General features: G+C 44.8%; 1 protein-coding gene across 1 annotated transcript in view; it reads left to right on the forward strand.

Annotated features, from left to right (window-relative positions):
- Positions 1-5,493: 5,493 nt before the first annotated feature.
- LOC143961258 (complement C3-like) overlaps positions 5,494-15,426 on the forward strand; it is a 189,214-nt gene continuing 179,281 nt past the window's right edge. Inside the window, exon 1 of the mRNA XM_077470491.1 lies at positions 5,494-5,626. Within this exon, the coding sequence (XP_077326617.1) occupies positions 5,559-5,626 (68 nt within the window). The 5' untranslated portion in view covers positions 5,494-5,558. The remainder of the gene's footprint in view (positions 5,627-15,426) is intronic.

Raw genomic sequence — 15,426 nt, forward strand, 5'->3', positions numbered from 1 at the left:
AGTAGGGACGGAAAGTATTCAGACCCCCTTAAATGTTTCACTCTTTGTTATATTGCAGCCATTTGCTAAAATCATTTAAGTTCATTTTTTTCCTCATTAATGTACACACAGCACCCCATATTGACAGAGAAACACAGAATTGTTGACATTTTTTAAGATTTATTAAAAAAGAAAAACTGTAATCTCACATTGTCCTAAGTATTCAGACCCTTTGCTCAGTATTTAGTAGAAGCATCCTTCTGATCTAGTACAGCCATGAGTCTTTTTGGGAAAGATGCAACACGTTTTTCACACCTGGATTTGGGGATCCTCTGCCATTCCTTCTTGCAGATCCTCTCCAGTTCTGTCAGGTTGGATGGTAAACGTTGGTGGACAGCCATTTTTAGGTCTCTCCAGAGATACTCAATTGGGTTTAAGTCAGGGCTCTGGCTGGGCCATTCAAGAACAGCGACGGAGTTGATGTGAAACCACTCCTTCATTATTTTAGCTGTGTGCTTAGGGTCATTGTCTTGTTGGAAGGTAAACCTTCAGCCCAGTCTGAGGTCCTGAGCACTCTGGAGAAGTTTTTCGTCCAGGATATCCCTGTACTTGGCCGCATTCATCTTTCCCTCGATTGCAACCAGTCGTCCTGTCCCTGCAGCTGAAAAACACCCCGCAGCATGATGCTGCCACCACCATGCTTCACTGTTGGGACTGTACTGGACAGGTGATGAGCAGTGCCTGGTTTTCTCCACACATACCTCTTAGAATTAAGGCCAAAAAGTTCTATCTTGGTCTCATCAGACCAGAGAATCTTATTTCTCACCATCTTGGAGTCCTTCAGGTGTATTTTTAGCAACTCCATATGGTTTTCATGTGTCTGGCACTGAGGAGAGGCTTCCGTCGGGCCACTCTGCCATTGACCCCCGACTGGTGGAGGGCTGCAGTGATGGTTGACTTTCTACAGCTTTCTCCCATCTCCCGACTGCATCTCTGGAGCACAGCCACAGTGATCTTTGGGTTCTTCTTTACCTCTCTCACTGTCATGAACAGGTGTGATCAGATTGTGTGGACTGCAAAGAGGAAACCAAAACACATGTAAAGTGAATAAGAATAATGTTTATTTAAGATAAGTGATATAAATAAGTAAACACCCCATATACAAATAGTGCTCAACCAACCAACAGAAACCCTGTCTGGCTGGTCATCAGGCACATCCGGGCAGACAGCGGGCATATCTGAGCAGACAGCGGGCTCTGAGGCATCAGACCAGGCAACAGGTACTGGAACTTGAAACCGGGCAGCCGGTACTGGAACTTCAGACTGGGCAGCAGGCACAAGCGCTGGCACAACAGGTAGAACAGCAGGTACTGGCACAACAGGCTGAACAACAGGTACATTGGACTGGACAGTAGTCACTGGAGTGTCAGGCTGAACAACAGGCACTGGGACAAGAAAATGGGATGCAGACAAGAGCACATCAAGCTGGGCAGTGGACAGAGGCACATCAGGCTGGGCAGCGGACAGAGGCACATCAGGCTGGGCAGCAGGCTCCGGGTCATCGCCTGGGCAGCAGGCTCCGGGTCATCAGGCTGGGCAGCAGGCTCAGGTTCATCAGGCTGGGCAGCAGGCTCCGGGTCCTCGGGCTGGGCAGCAGGCTCCGGGTCATCGGGCTGGGCAGCAGGCTCCGGGTCATCGGGCTGGGCAGCAGGCTCCGGGTCATCAGGCTGGGCAGCAGGCTCCGGGTCATTGGGTTGGACAGCAGGCTTCCGGGTCATCGGGCTAGGCAGCAGACATGGGCACATCAGGCTGAGCAGCAGATGGTGGCACATCAGGCTGGGCAGCAGACAAAAACACCTTAAGCTGGGCAGCAGACAGGAACACCTCAGTCTGGGCAGCAGACAGGAACAAGTCAGTTTGGGCAGCAGACAGGAGCACCTCAGTCTGGGCAGCAGACAGGAACACCTCAGGCTGGGCAGCAGACAGGAGCACATCAAACTGGGAAGCTGGCACATCAGACTGAAAGGCTGGCACATCAGACTGGGAAGCTGGCACATCAGACTGGGAAGCAGGCAGCGGAAATCAGAGTGGAAGGCAGGCAGCGGGACATCAGACTGGAAGGCAGGCAGCGGGACATCAGACTGGAAGGCCGGCACCAGGACATCAGACTGGAAGGCCGGCACCGGGACATCAGACTGGAAGGCAGGCAGTGGGACATCAGACTGGAAGGCCGGCACCAGGACATCAGACTGGAAGGCCGGCACCAGGACATCAGACTGGAAGGCCGGCACCGGGACATCAGACTGGAAGGCTGGCACCGGGACATCAGACTGGAAGGCTGGCACCGGGACATCAGACTGGAAGGCCGGCACCAGGATATCAGACTGGAAGGCCGGCACCAGGACATCAGACTGGAAGGCCGACACCAGGACATCAGACTGGAAGGCTGGGACGTCAGGCTGGAAGGCTGGGACGTCAGGCTGAGTAGCAGGCACTGGGACATCAGGCTGGACAGCAGGCACTGGGATGTCAGGCTGGACAGCGGGCACCGGCACAACAGGAACATCAGACTGGGGCACAGGAACTTTAGGTGGAGACACTGGCTGGATAACAGGCAAAGGTTTGGCAGAATCAGGTGGGTTATCAGGTTCAGCTGACATGCAAGCAGACTGGAGCAGGTTGGTTGGTGTGTCGATGCAAGTTGGGTTACTGGCAGGATCGTGTGAGTGGGGAAGAACTTCCGTTTCTTCTTTGGCTTAACTGCTGGAGATCTGTAGGTGGCTGTAGGACTGTAGGTAGGAGGTGAGGCATACTGAAATGAAGGGTTGGGATATGGCAAGGAAGGGGGAACAGCGGCCAGAGGAAGTTTTTGTGGGGAAGTTGCAGGTAGTAGAGAAGAGGCAGGTAAGTTAAAGGCGGGATAGGTGCAGAAAGTAAAACCAGGGTATGGATACTTGGTGGGGAGCAGGGTATATTGGACTGTAGCTGAGTTTGCCAGGGGTGATGGAAGAAATGAAGTCTGAGCAGGCAGGTGTTTAGTAGCAGGTCTGGGTTGTGGAGAGCTGACAGGAGCTGGGCATAACAGGTCTGACCATGCCTGAAGTACAGGTAGCACATCTATACAATCTTTTGACAACTGTTTGGGACAAACTGAATAGTGCTCCAAAAAAGGATGCAGAGTCATCCTCCAACAACCAAACTAAGGACACAACCTGGTTAATGCTAAAGGGGGGAGAAAAGTCATCATGGCCCTTTGGAAAACAGGGCAGAGCCAGCTCTGTACACATTCCAATCAAAGGCTGAACATCCTCAAACATTATACTGCCCTGATCGACCACAGAGTGAGCTAAACGGATAATCTCCAGCAGCTGATCACTGGACCACCCCTTCAATGTCTGGCGGAGATATTCAGAACTCTCTGTTGCCAGCAGAGCATAATAAACAATTATATCTGAATTCATCCCAGCAACGTGAAACAGAACTGAGATGGTTCCCTGTGCAGCCACTTCTGGTCAGAGATGTCCTTGGTATACTGTCATGAACAGGTGTGACCAGATTGCGTGGAATGCAAAGAGGAAACCAAAACGGATGTAAAGTTAATAAGAATATTGTTTATTTAAGATAAGTGATATAAATAAGTAAACACCCCAAATACAAATAGTGCTCAACCAACCAACAGAAACCCACAGACAATATATACAGCCAAAGGGAAGTACCGAAGTCAAACACGTTAGCCAGGTGAGGGACATACACAGGGGATCAGCAAATGAACAAGGACAGGAGAGGGAGATAATGGATGGGATCAGGCTTACAATGGAACAGAAACACAGGAGGGACAGGATCAGGAAGGAACCGGTGCAGGCTCAGGTTACAGGGTTCGGGGTACAGGATACAGGTCTGGTTCAGGGCACAAGGAAGAAAGATACAGAGGCAAGCATGTGAGGGCTTGCCGGGTATTTATGGGACTGCCAGTGATTTTCCTCCTGTAACACCTGAGCGCAGGGAGTGCTGTCTGCTCCATACTGCGAGGATCCATCCGCTGGTGGACGTCAGTACTGCAGCCCAATGATGACATAACACCAGCAGGGAAAGACTCTCCTCACAGTTCCAAACTGCCAGGAGACACCTGCTAGAGGACCTCAGTACTGCACACCAAATGATAGATCTTACCAGCGGACAGACCCTTTCCTGACACTCACCAAGGCTCTTCTCCCCCGATAGCTCAGTATGGCTGGACGACCAGCTCTAGGAAGGGTTCTGGTCGTCCCAAACATCTTATATTTAAGGATTATGGAGGCCACTGTGCTCTTGAGAACCTTAAGTGCAGCAGAAATTTTTTTTCTAACCTTGGCCAGACCTGTGCCTTGCTACAATTCTGTCTCTGAGCTCTTCAGGCAGTTCCTTTGACCTCATGATTCTCATTTGCTCTGACATGCACTGTAAGCTGTAAGGTCTTATATAGACAGGTGTGTGGCTTTCCTAATCAAGTCCAATCAGTATAATCAAACACAGCTGGACTCAAATGAAGGTGTAGAACCATCTCAAGGATTATCAGAAGAAATGGACAGCACCTGAATTAAAGAGGGATTCCACCTAAAAAAAAAAAAAAAATATTAAAAGCCAGCAGCTATAAATACTACAGCTGCTGACTTTTAATAAATGGACACTCACCTGTCCCGGGTTCCAGCGATGCCGAGGCCGATCGATCGCTCGGCTCTCGGCTGCTGCCGCCACCATTCTAGGTGAGGGAATCAGGAAGTGAAGCGAATCGGCTTCACTTCCCGGTTCCCTACTGCGCATGCGCGAGTCGCGCAGCGCAATAGGAATTGTCCGCGCTGTCACTGGGACCCGTGTGTGTCCCAGCAGACAGCGCGGCAGGACAGGAAATGACATAGACTCCTTTGGGAGTCTATGCCGGAAGTGTGTGTAAATACCTGTCTTTGACAGGTATCTCCACCCCCCTCCCCCCTGTAAGGTGCCAATTGTGACACCGGAGGGGGGGAGGGTTCCGATCAGCGGAAGTTCCACTTTAGGGTGGAACCCCGCTTTAAATATGAGTGTCACAGCAAAGGGTTTGAATACTTAGGACCATTTGATATTTCAGTTTTTCTTTTTTAATAAATCTGCAAAAATGTCAACAATTCTGTGTTTTTCTGTCAATATGGGGTGCTGTGTGTACATTAATGAGGAAAAAAAATGAACTTAAATGATTTTAGCAAATGGCTGCAATATAAGAAAGGGTGAAAAATGTAAGGGGGTCTGAATACTTTCCGTCCCCGCTTTATATGTAAAGTGCTGCATACATTGATGGCGTTATATAAGTAGCTGTCATAAATAAATAAAAATAAAACCAGCTTGCAGCGCCCTTTCTCTGGAAGTGTGTTGTACCGATCCGTATCACTCTAATGGTAAAAGTGTGTTTAGTTGTTTTTGTGTGGGGAGTTGCACAAGTTTGTACTTTCCCCCCACTGCTGATTTTGGCTTTTGTCCCAGTTACTGATTAATGGGATTGTTTGCTGAAAGCCTTAAATCCTTTATAACCCTGGTCCATCAGGGACTGTGCAGTACCTGTCTGCATCATGAAGAGAGGAGTACTGTGCCTGACAGTGTTCTCTGTACTGACCGCCGCAGCCTACGCACAGCTAAAGTAAGTGACAACACACCTACAACTGTCTACAAAGGGATGAGGGAACATTGGAGCACATTGATTCATACGAATAATAAGTGCTTTCATTCATTTTCTACTTTCATTTTCACTCTTTCAGCCGCTTAGAGGAAAAATACTCATTTATTTACTTTAAAGATTGAGGGTTTAGCAGTTTATTTAGGGTAGTATAGGGCGTTGTATTTGGGGTAGTTTGTTTATTTCATTTAGAGTTTGTTGTATTTGTGGTGTTTTGTTTTTTCTGTTTTTGTTTTATTGTGTTTGTGATCATTATTTGTGTACTTATGCTTTAGAATTTTTATTTTTTTTACATTTTTATTTGCTGCCTTGTTTTTTTTTTTGGGGGGAAAAAAATTAAAAAATGATGAGGATAACGAGGAGCAACTTTTGCCACAAAGTCCAGAAAGGAGAATTCATAAATCGAAGCCCTTGGTCATACCAAATCCAAATTTGAAATCATGTGACTTCACTTGAAATGGCGCAGTTCCAAAGCTGAATGTCAGTGCGACTTGGCTGTTTCATGCACAGATGTCTAAGCAAGTCGCACCTGAAATCGGCTAAAGTAGTGCAGGAAGTACTTTAGGGTGCAATAGGTCATGCGATTTGGAACTGTCAAATTGCATGACAAGTCACACTGGTGTGACCGGGGAGCCCAGGGCCAATTTAAAGCCCATTGCATCCTTAACCACTTGCCTACTGAGAACTTAAACCCTCTTCCTGCCCAGACCAATTTTCAGCTTTCAGCGCTGTCACATTTTCAATGACAAATGCGCGGTCATGCAACACTGTACCCAAATGAAACTATTCCACACAAATAGAGCTTTCTTTTGGTGGTATTTAATCACTGCTGGGTTTTTATATCTTGCTAAAAAAAAAAAACAACCCAAATTTTGCAAAAAAAAAAAACTGTTTCATAGTTTGTTATAAAATTTTGAAAACAGGTAATTTTTCTCCTTCATTGATGATTATTATTATTATACAGGTTTTATATAGCGCTAACAGTTTTCGCAGCGCTTAACAAAATAAAGGCAGACATTACAGTTACATTACAATTTGCTACAAGAGGAATCAGAGGGCCTTGCTCGTTAGAGCTTACAATCTAAAAAGGGAGGGTCAATTGATACAAAAGGTAATAGCTGTGGGGGATGAGCTGATGGAGGAAGTAAAACAGTGTTAGTTAGAAGCAGGATAGGCTTCTTTAAAGAGAAGGGTTTTCAGGGATTGTCTAAAGATGGATAGATTAGGGGAAAGTCAACAGATTGGGGTAGGGAGTTCCAAAGGATGGGAGAAGCTCTGGAGAAATCCTGGAGGCGAGCATGGGGGAAGGTGACAAGGGAGCTAGAGAGCAGGAGGTCTTGGGAGGACCGAAGAGAGAAGCTTGGTTGGTATTTTGGGACTAGGTTAGTGATGTAACTGGGGGCAGAGTTATGGACGGCTTCGTAAACTATTCATTGGGTGAGTGGAAGGCAGTGGAGGGATTGTCAGAGAGGGGTGGAGGACACTGAATGGTCAGTAAGGTGGTTGAGTCTTGCAGCAGCAATCATTATGGACTGAAGGGGGGATAGTCTATGTAAAGATAATCGAATGAGAAGTGAGTTGCAGTAGTCGAGGCGAGAGATAACCGGAGAGTGAATTAAAAGCTTGGTGATATCATTAGTTAAAAGGGGGCATTTTCTGGAAATATTGCGGAGGCTAAGGCGGCATGATTTGAACAGGGATTGGATGTGGGCCTGAAAGGACAGTTCAGAGTCTAAAGTTACCCCTAACACCCTGGCATGTGGGGACGGACTGATAGATGCGCCATTGATCTTGATAGAGGTCAGGGGAAGGGGCACGTGGGGGAGGAAATATTAAGAGCTCAGTTTTAGATAGATTCGGTTTGAGGAAGTGGTTTTGACATCCAGGCTAATATGTCTGTTAGTGAATCAGTGATGCGTGAGGAGATTGAAGGGATGAGCTGAGGGGCAGAGAGATAGAGTTGGGTGTCATCAGCATATAAATGGTAGTGAAAGACATGGGTGGCCATCAGCTGACCCAGGGAGGACGTGTAGATCGAGAATAGTAGGGGTCCAAAGACAGAACCTTGGGGGACCCCAACGGTAAGAGGAGTTGGAAAGGAGGAAGTGGAGTTGTAAGTGACATTGAAGGTTCGATGGGATAGGTAAGATTCGAACCAACGGAGAGTGCAGCCGTGAAGACCAAGCAAATTTAGTTTTTTGAAGGGGAGGGGGTGGTCAACTGTATCAAAGGCAGCGGAAACGTCCAAGAATAAGAGAACGGAATAATGAACGTTGGTTTTGGCTTTTAGCAAGTTGTTTGTGAGTTTTAGGAGGGCAGTTTCTGTGGAGTGCTGTGGGCGAAATCCAGACTGAAGAGGATCAATAAGGTTATTCTCAATGAGGTGGTCGCTCAGTTGGTTGTAGACTAAACGTTCAAGGAGTTTTGAGGCAAAAGGGAGTAAACAAGAGATGGGTCTTAGGTTGTTAAGATTGGTGGGGTCTAGTGAGGCCTTTTTTGGTATGGGAGTGACTAGCGCATGTTTTAGAGTGTTGGGGAAGATGCCAGTAGAGAGTGAGAGGTTGAAGATAAAGAGTGTAGGATAGAGTCAGATGCTGACTGTAGTATTTGAGAAGGAACAGGGTCCAGGGGGCAGGAGGTTAGGTGGGCGTTAGAAAAAAGTTTAGGGGCTTCCTGTATAGTAGCTGGGTTAAAAGAGGGAAGTATTGATTGTGCAGGAGGAGTGTAAAGTGAGGGAGATATCTGTAGAGCGGAGATCTTGAGATGAATTGTCTCAATCTTATTGATGTGCACTGATGAGGCGGTTTTGATGGGCACTGAGAGGTGGTACTGATAAGCACTGATAAGGCGGCACTAATGGGCACTGATGGGTGGCACTGATAGGTGGCACTGAAGGGCACTGATAGGTGGCACTGGTAGGTGGCACTGATAGGCAGCACTGATGATAAGACACTGATGGGCATTGATTGGCAGCACTGGTGGGCATTGATGGGTGGCACTGCTGGGCAAAGGTAGGTGGCACTGTGTGCACTGGTAGGTGACACTGGTGGCTACTGGTAGGTGGCACTGGAGGGAACTGATGAGGCAGCCGCGGCTCTCTGTTTGAGGGACTGACAGAAGCCGATGATCGGCTTTTTTCCCCCCTCACGCTGACAGCGTGAGGGAAAAAAATACTGATTCCCAATCTTCTGTATACATCATGTGATCAGCTGTCAGCTGGCTGACAGCTGATCACGCGATAAGGGCTCGGGATTGGGTAAAATGTCACGTTTCTGTGATGTAAAAAGATAAGACAAAGATAAATCATTTCAGAACTTTTTCCACCTATGTGACCTATAAACTATAAACTGTAGAACTCAATTCAACAACGAACTGAAATCTTTTAGGTGGAGGGAAGTTAAAATTAAAAAATAAAATAATATGGTTGCATAAGTGTGCACACCCTTAAACTAATACCTTGTTGAAGCACCTTTTGATTTAATTACAGCACTCAGTGTTTTTGGGTATGAGTCTGTCAGCATGGCACATCTTGACTTGCCAATATTTGCCCTCTTCTTTGCAAAAACATTCCAAATCTGTCAGATTGTGAGGGCATCTCCTGTGCACAGCCCTCCTCAGATTACCCCAAAGATTTTCAACTGGATTCAGGTCTGGGCTCTGGCTGCGTTGCTTTGGGTCGTTGTCATTCTGAAAGATGAAGTTCCTCTTCATGTTCAGCTTTCTAGCAGAAGCCTGAAGGTTTTGTGCCAATATTGACTGGTATTTGGAACTGTTCATACTTCTTTCTACCTTGACTAAGGCCCCTTTTCCAGCTGAAGAAAAACAGGCCCAAAGCATGATGCTGCCACCACCATGCTTCACTGTGGGTATGGTGTTCTTTTGGTGATGTGCAGTGTTGTTTTAGCGCCAAACATATCTTCTGGAATTATGGCAAAAAATTTCAACTTTGATTTCATCAGACCATAACACATTTTCCCCCCATGCTTTTGGGAGACTTCAGATGTGTTTTTGCTAAATTTTGCTGGGCTTGGATGTTTTTCTTCATATGAAAAGGCTTCTGTTTTGCCACTTTTTTTTAGCTCTGATCGCTGTATAAATGGCAATGGTCCAAAAAAAGTGTCAAAAGTGTCTGATTTGTCGGCCACAATATCACAGTCCTGCTAAAAATCGCCGATCGCCACCATTAGAAAAAAAAAATGCCATAAATCTATTCCCTATTTTGTAAACGCGATAACTTTATCGTAAACCAATCAATATACACTTATTGCATTGTTTTACCAAAAATATGTAGAAGAATACATATTGGCCTAAACTAATAAAAAAAAATGTAGATATGTATTATAGCAAAAAGTTAAAAATTGGTTGTTTTTTTTCCAAAATTGTTGGTATTTTTTTGTTTATAGCGCAAACAATAAAAACCGCAGAGGTGATCAAATACCACCAAAAGAAAGCTCTATTTGTGTGGAAAAAGGGACCTCATTTTTGTTTGGGTACAACATCGCACGACCGTGGAATTGTTAGTTAAAGCGATGCAGTGCCGTATCACAAAAAATGGCCTGGTCATTAAGGAAGCAAATCCTTCCCGGTGTTCTGCCAAAAACTGTCCGCCCATCGGATAGTGTCCGTCCCGTACTGCGCATACACAGCACTTGCGCAGTACGGAGGACAAGGAGACTCCGAAAGTCTCAGAAGATGAACGGCACCTGCGCACTGGGTCCAGGTTGAAGCCCCACCATCCAAGTGGACATACGTAGCAGTTAGTAAGACGGCCCCTCGCGGGCTCGCTTCGCTCGCCACGCTTCGGGCACAGCCTCATTTTGCTTGCCAATTTTTTATTCTAACTCTATGTCCACTTGGATGGTGGGAATTGAACCTGGACTCGGTGCGCAGGTGCCGTTCATCTTCTGAGACTTTTGGTGTCCCCTTGTCTTCCGTACTGCGCAAGCGCAGTACAGGGCGGACACTATCCGACGGGGGACAGTATTTGACACAACACCGGTCCTTAAGTGGTTAAAAAATAAATAAATAATAATTTATAGAACCCTTCTCAGAATCCTCTACTAGGTATGTTCACCCTCTCTATTTGTCATGGTGAGTTTTGGATTTACATACTCTTTAACTGGGGTCAGGACCACCTGCACCCTCCTACCTCATCCCTACCCACAAGGCAGCACAGCTCCCAATTATTTTTCTTAAGGGTGGTCAGATTGTGCATGCATATGCATCCCCACCCCTGCTGGGAGCTTTTAACTGGCCGTACATGGCACCATTTGTAATAAATCTGTTAAAGCCTGAATGAATCCTTCTGCTCAATTTGGCAAATTTTGTCAATTTCTTGTACAAAATCAAACTCAAAAAGCTGAAAATTGGCAAATATAGTATGAAATTATTGACAACAGAAAATCTTGGTCTGCGGATGGAGGTTAGGAAGAGATATCATCAATATGAATGCACTGGCGTTCATTTATTATAAGTGGAGGGTGGAATTGCTGTGACATTGGAGTAAAATTTGCTACACACATATGATGGAGTTGAATAATGAAATTCAGAATAAAAAAAAAATTTATGCCACTATTTCCTTGCATTTTTTTTTTTCTGGTGGTCACTAATTCATTCGTTTAGTCAAAGATATTTTTTTCAGACTGGACAAAAGATCTGGTATTTGACCAGGAAACTTTTGGATCTGTAGTTCTCTGTTTACTATTAAGTTGAATTCAAAGTGTCAGTAAATATTGACCGTATGGGTTAGGACAATACAGATTGGACATTCCAGCACTGAGGGTCTTTAAGAAGAATAGAACAGGATGGAGAGCTAATTGTTCTCACTATGGGAGGAGAAGGAAAGGGTAAGGAGACAATGGAGGGACAATGGAATGTCCTATCACTGAAAAGGGGATTTTACATTTTAATGTAAGGGACTTAAAGTAAATCTTTCCTAAAGAGAATTATATGGGGTGGGGGGATTATTGCCTGCCTGTTATGCTGACTGTTTGGCTTCATTCTTTTCTTCTTGGTCATTGACCAGAAACAAATACACAGATAAGGTAAGTCAAAGTAAAGCCAGAAATCCTTACCATACACTCAGTATTAAACTCTCAGCTTTTTATAGCTTGAAGGAGAAGTATGGTATTGTAAAAAAATAAACATACATAATCACCTCCATACTACAGCATCTGTTCCGGCTCTAAGACCAAGAACTCCATATTCACATGACCACTAATCGCTTGGTTCTCGGTCTGCTTGGAATGGAGAGTGGTGACTATCAGTCACTGCTCTCCGCTCTGCTCCTCCACTGGAGGGAGCAGGCTGGGTCTGGCTCTCAGCTGCATGCTGAAAAGCGGAGCAAGATGTCAATCAGGCAGCAGGGTTGATCCCAACAATTTTGTTAGGATGCTTCCAGAGGCAGTAGCAGTAGCCCTCTATCAACTGACTCTGAGGTACAGGTAATTACATAGTTACAAAAGTTAGTCAGGTTGAAAAAAGACATAAGCCCATCCAGTTCAACCACAAAAAAATTAAAAATAATATAATACAATCCCATATACCCAATTCTATACCCACAGTTGATCCAGATGAAGGCAAACAACCCCAGCAGAGCATGATCAAATTTGCTAAAGCAGGGAAAAAAAATCCTTCCTGATCCCCCAAGAGGCAATCGGATTTTCCCTGGATCAACTTTACCTATCAATGTTAGTACCCAGTTATATTATGTACATTTAGGAAAGTATCCAGGCCTTTCTTAAAACAATCTACTGAGCTGGCCAGAACCACCTCTGGCGGGAGTCTATTCCACATTTTCACAGCTCTCACTGTGAAGAAACCTTTCCGTATTTTCCTCTAGACGTAAAGAGTGCCCCCTTGTCCTCTTTGTTGACTGTAAAGTGAATAACTCAACATCAAGTTCACTATATGGACCCTTTATATATTTGTACATGTTGATCATATCCCCCCTTAATCTCCTCTTATCAAGAGTGAATAAATTCAGTTTCTCTAATCTTTCCTCATAGCTGAGCTCCTCCATGCCTCTTATCAGTTTGGTTGCCTTCTCTGCACTGTCTCCAGTTCTCCGATATCCTTTTTGAGAACTGGTGCCCAAAACTGAACTGCATATTCCAGGTGAGGTCTTACTAATGATTTGTACAGGGGCAAAATGATATCTCTCTCTCTGGAGTCCATACCTCTCCTAATACAGGAAAGGACTTTGCTCGCTTTGGAAACCACAGCTTGGCATTGCATGCTATTATTGAGCTTATGATCTACCAAAACCCCCAGATCCTTCTCCACTATGGATTCCCCCAGTTGTACTCCCCCTAGTATGTATGATGCATGCATATGCTTAGCCCCCAAGTGCATAACTTTACATTTATCAACATTAAACCTCATCTGCCACATAGTCGCCCAATTAGACAGAGCATTGAGGTCGGCTTGTAAATTGGAGACATCCTGTAAGGACGTTATTCCACTGCATAGCTTGGTGTCATCTGCAAAGACAGAAATGTTACTTTTGATCCCGGACCCAATATCATTTATAAAGATATTAAAAAGTAAGGGTCCCAACACTGAACCTTGGGGTACACCACTGATAGCTTTAGACCATTCAGAGTGAGAATCATTAACACTACTCTCTGAATTCTGTCTTTTAGCCAGTTTTCTATCCATTTACAAACTGATATTTCCAAACCTGTAGACTTTACCTTACACATGAGCCGTGTGTGCGGAACTGTATCGAGCGCTTTCGCAAAATCCAAGTATATCACGTCCATCGCCACCCCTCTGTCCAAGGCTTTACTTACCACCTCATAAAAAGAAATCAGGTTTGTCTGACAACTTCTGTCTTTCATAAATCCATGCTGTCTGTTGCTTAAAATATTTTTTTCCTGCAAGAACTCGTCTACAGTATGTGGTCTTTTATTAATCTCTCCAGTATCTTCCCAACTATAGAAGTTAAACTAGCAGGTCTATAGTTATTTGGTAAAGACTTTGTTCCCTTTTTAAATATAGGCATTGGCCCTGCGTCAATCCAGGGGTACTATTCCTGTCATTAATGAGTCCCTAAAAATTAGAAATGATGGCTTTGAAATTACAGAGCTCAATTCTTTTAGGATCCGTGGGTGGATGCCCTCCTCCTGTGACCCACAAGAAAAGTATGACCAAAAACAAAGCTTTGGGTATACTATTTAAACACAAAGCATTCTCCAGTAAAAAGTATGATACAATTCTTACCCCAGAAGTTGCCATTTGCAATTTTCAATCCTGCTTTTCTGAACTTCCAATCTTTACAGGAATGAGTTAAAGTTGAACTTCAGGAATTCAATTAATCCGTAAAATGTGCTGACATACAATATGTTAAGTACAATGAGATGCATGCCATCTAATGGACTCATCTCTTTAATATACATCTGACAGTTCTAAGGAGCTCCGCAAGTACAGGTGGTCCCCTAGTTACAAACATCCGACTTACAAGCGACTCCTTCTTACAAACAGAGGGAGACAACAGGAAGTGAGAGGAAATCTCCCCCTAGGAAGGGAAATTTACTCCTGTAAGAGTTATTATGGGAAAAGGTTTCTCCACTGATGTTCTATCACCAATCCTTGTTTCCACAACAACCCAAAATTTTCAAAGTTCAATCGTCATTGGGACAGAAAGTGAGGTGAATTCTCTGAACAGGGGCACAGACAGCAAAACAAACATTACAAGGGTGATAACCCTTCCCTATGCTACACAAAAAGCTTAAAAATCGTTTTTTGGCTGGAGCTACACTTAAATTTTTTTACCCATTCCGACTTACAAACAGATTCAACTTAAAAACAAACCTACAGACCCAATCTTGTGTGTAACCCGGGGACCGCTATGTACAGTTATCTCTATGCTTCCTGTGCTCCCGCAGAAGAGAAAGTGATTATGCCCAAACCTCTCCTCTGCTGTCCATTCACAGAAGCCTTTGTATTTTGTGAATGAGTTCACATAATAGAAAACACTGTGATTGGGCAGGAGAAGGAGAGGGAGGTGCCCAGTGGCTGCATGTAACTCTGCAGCTGCTGGAACTGATACCTGAAGGTGTAAACCGAAAAGAGAAGAAAGAAGGGTAAAACTTTCAATAGAGACACCCTTTCCAGGGACAGCTGTCTACGAGAGAAATTTGCCTCACTTTGGCTGATTTTTTTTAAATTCCTGTTGCACTTCTGAGACAGAAAGTGAATGGAAATATCCCCGATGGTACACAGCAAAAAAAAAAAAAAAAAAGGCACAGGGGGTTTAACACATCCTAGCTTTACCCAAAACTTAAAAAAGAAATTATTGCTGTACATACATTTTACCTTTCAAATACAGTCAAACTCTTGGAACTATGTAGTCATAATTAAAGTAACACAAAAATGTTACTTCAAATACAGCTGTAGCTATAAAGAAGAAATTGAATACTTACCTCCCCTGCTGTCCCCACAGTCAAACACAACTACAGTGAAGAGGAATCGCAGTCTGAAACTTCTTCTAAAACATAGTTCTTTGCTTGCCTTTATCTGGCCCTTAGGGCACTTTTCTTTCCACTGGCGCTATTCCTCCCACTGACACCAAAGATTGGGCACTGTTCCTCACATTGAAACCCTTGATGGGGCACTATTCCTTCCACTGACACCAATAATGGGGCACTGTTCCTCACATTGACACCCTTGATGGGGCACTATTCCTCTCACTGACACCAATAATGGGGCACTGTTCCTCCCAGTGACACCAATGATGGGCCATTATTCCTCCCACTGACACC

This window comes from Lithobates pipiens, unplaced genomic scaffold (genome assembly GCF_037356315.1).
Source record: "Lithobates pipiens isolate NorthernLeopardFrog02 unplaced genomic scaffold, aLitPip1_a1.2 Scaffold_8, whole genome shotgun sequence".
Lineage (NCBI taxonomy): Eukaryota > Metazoa > Chordata > Amphibia > Anura > Ranidae > Lithobates > Lithobates pipiens.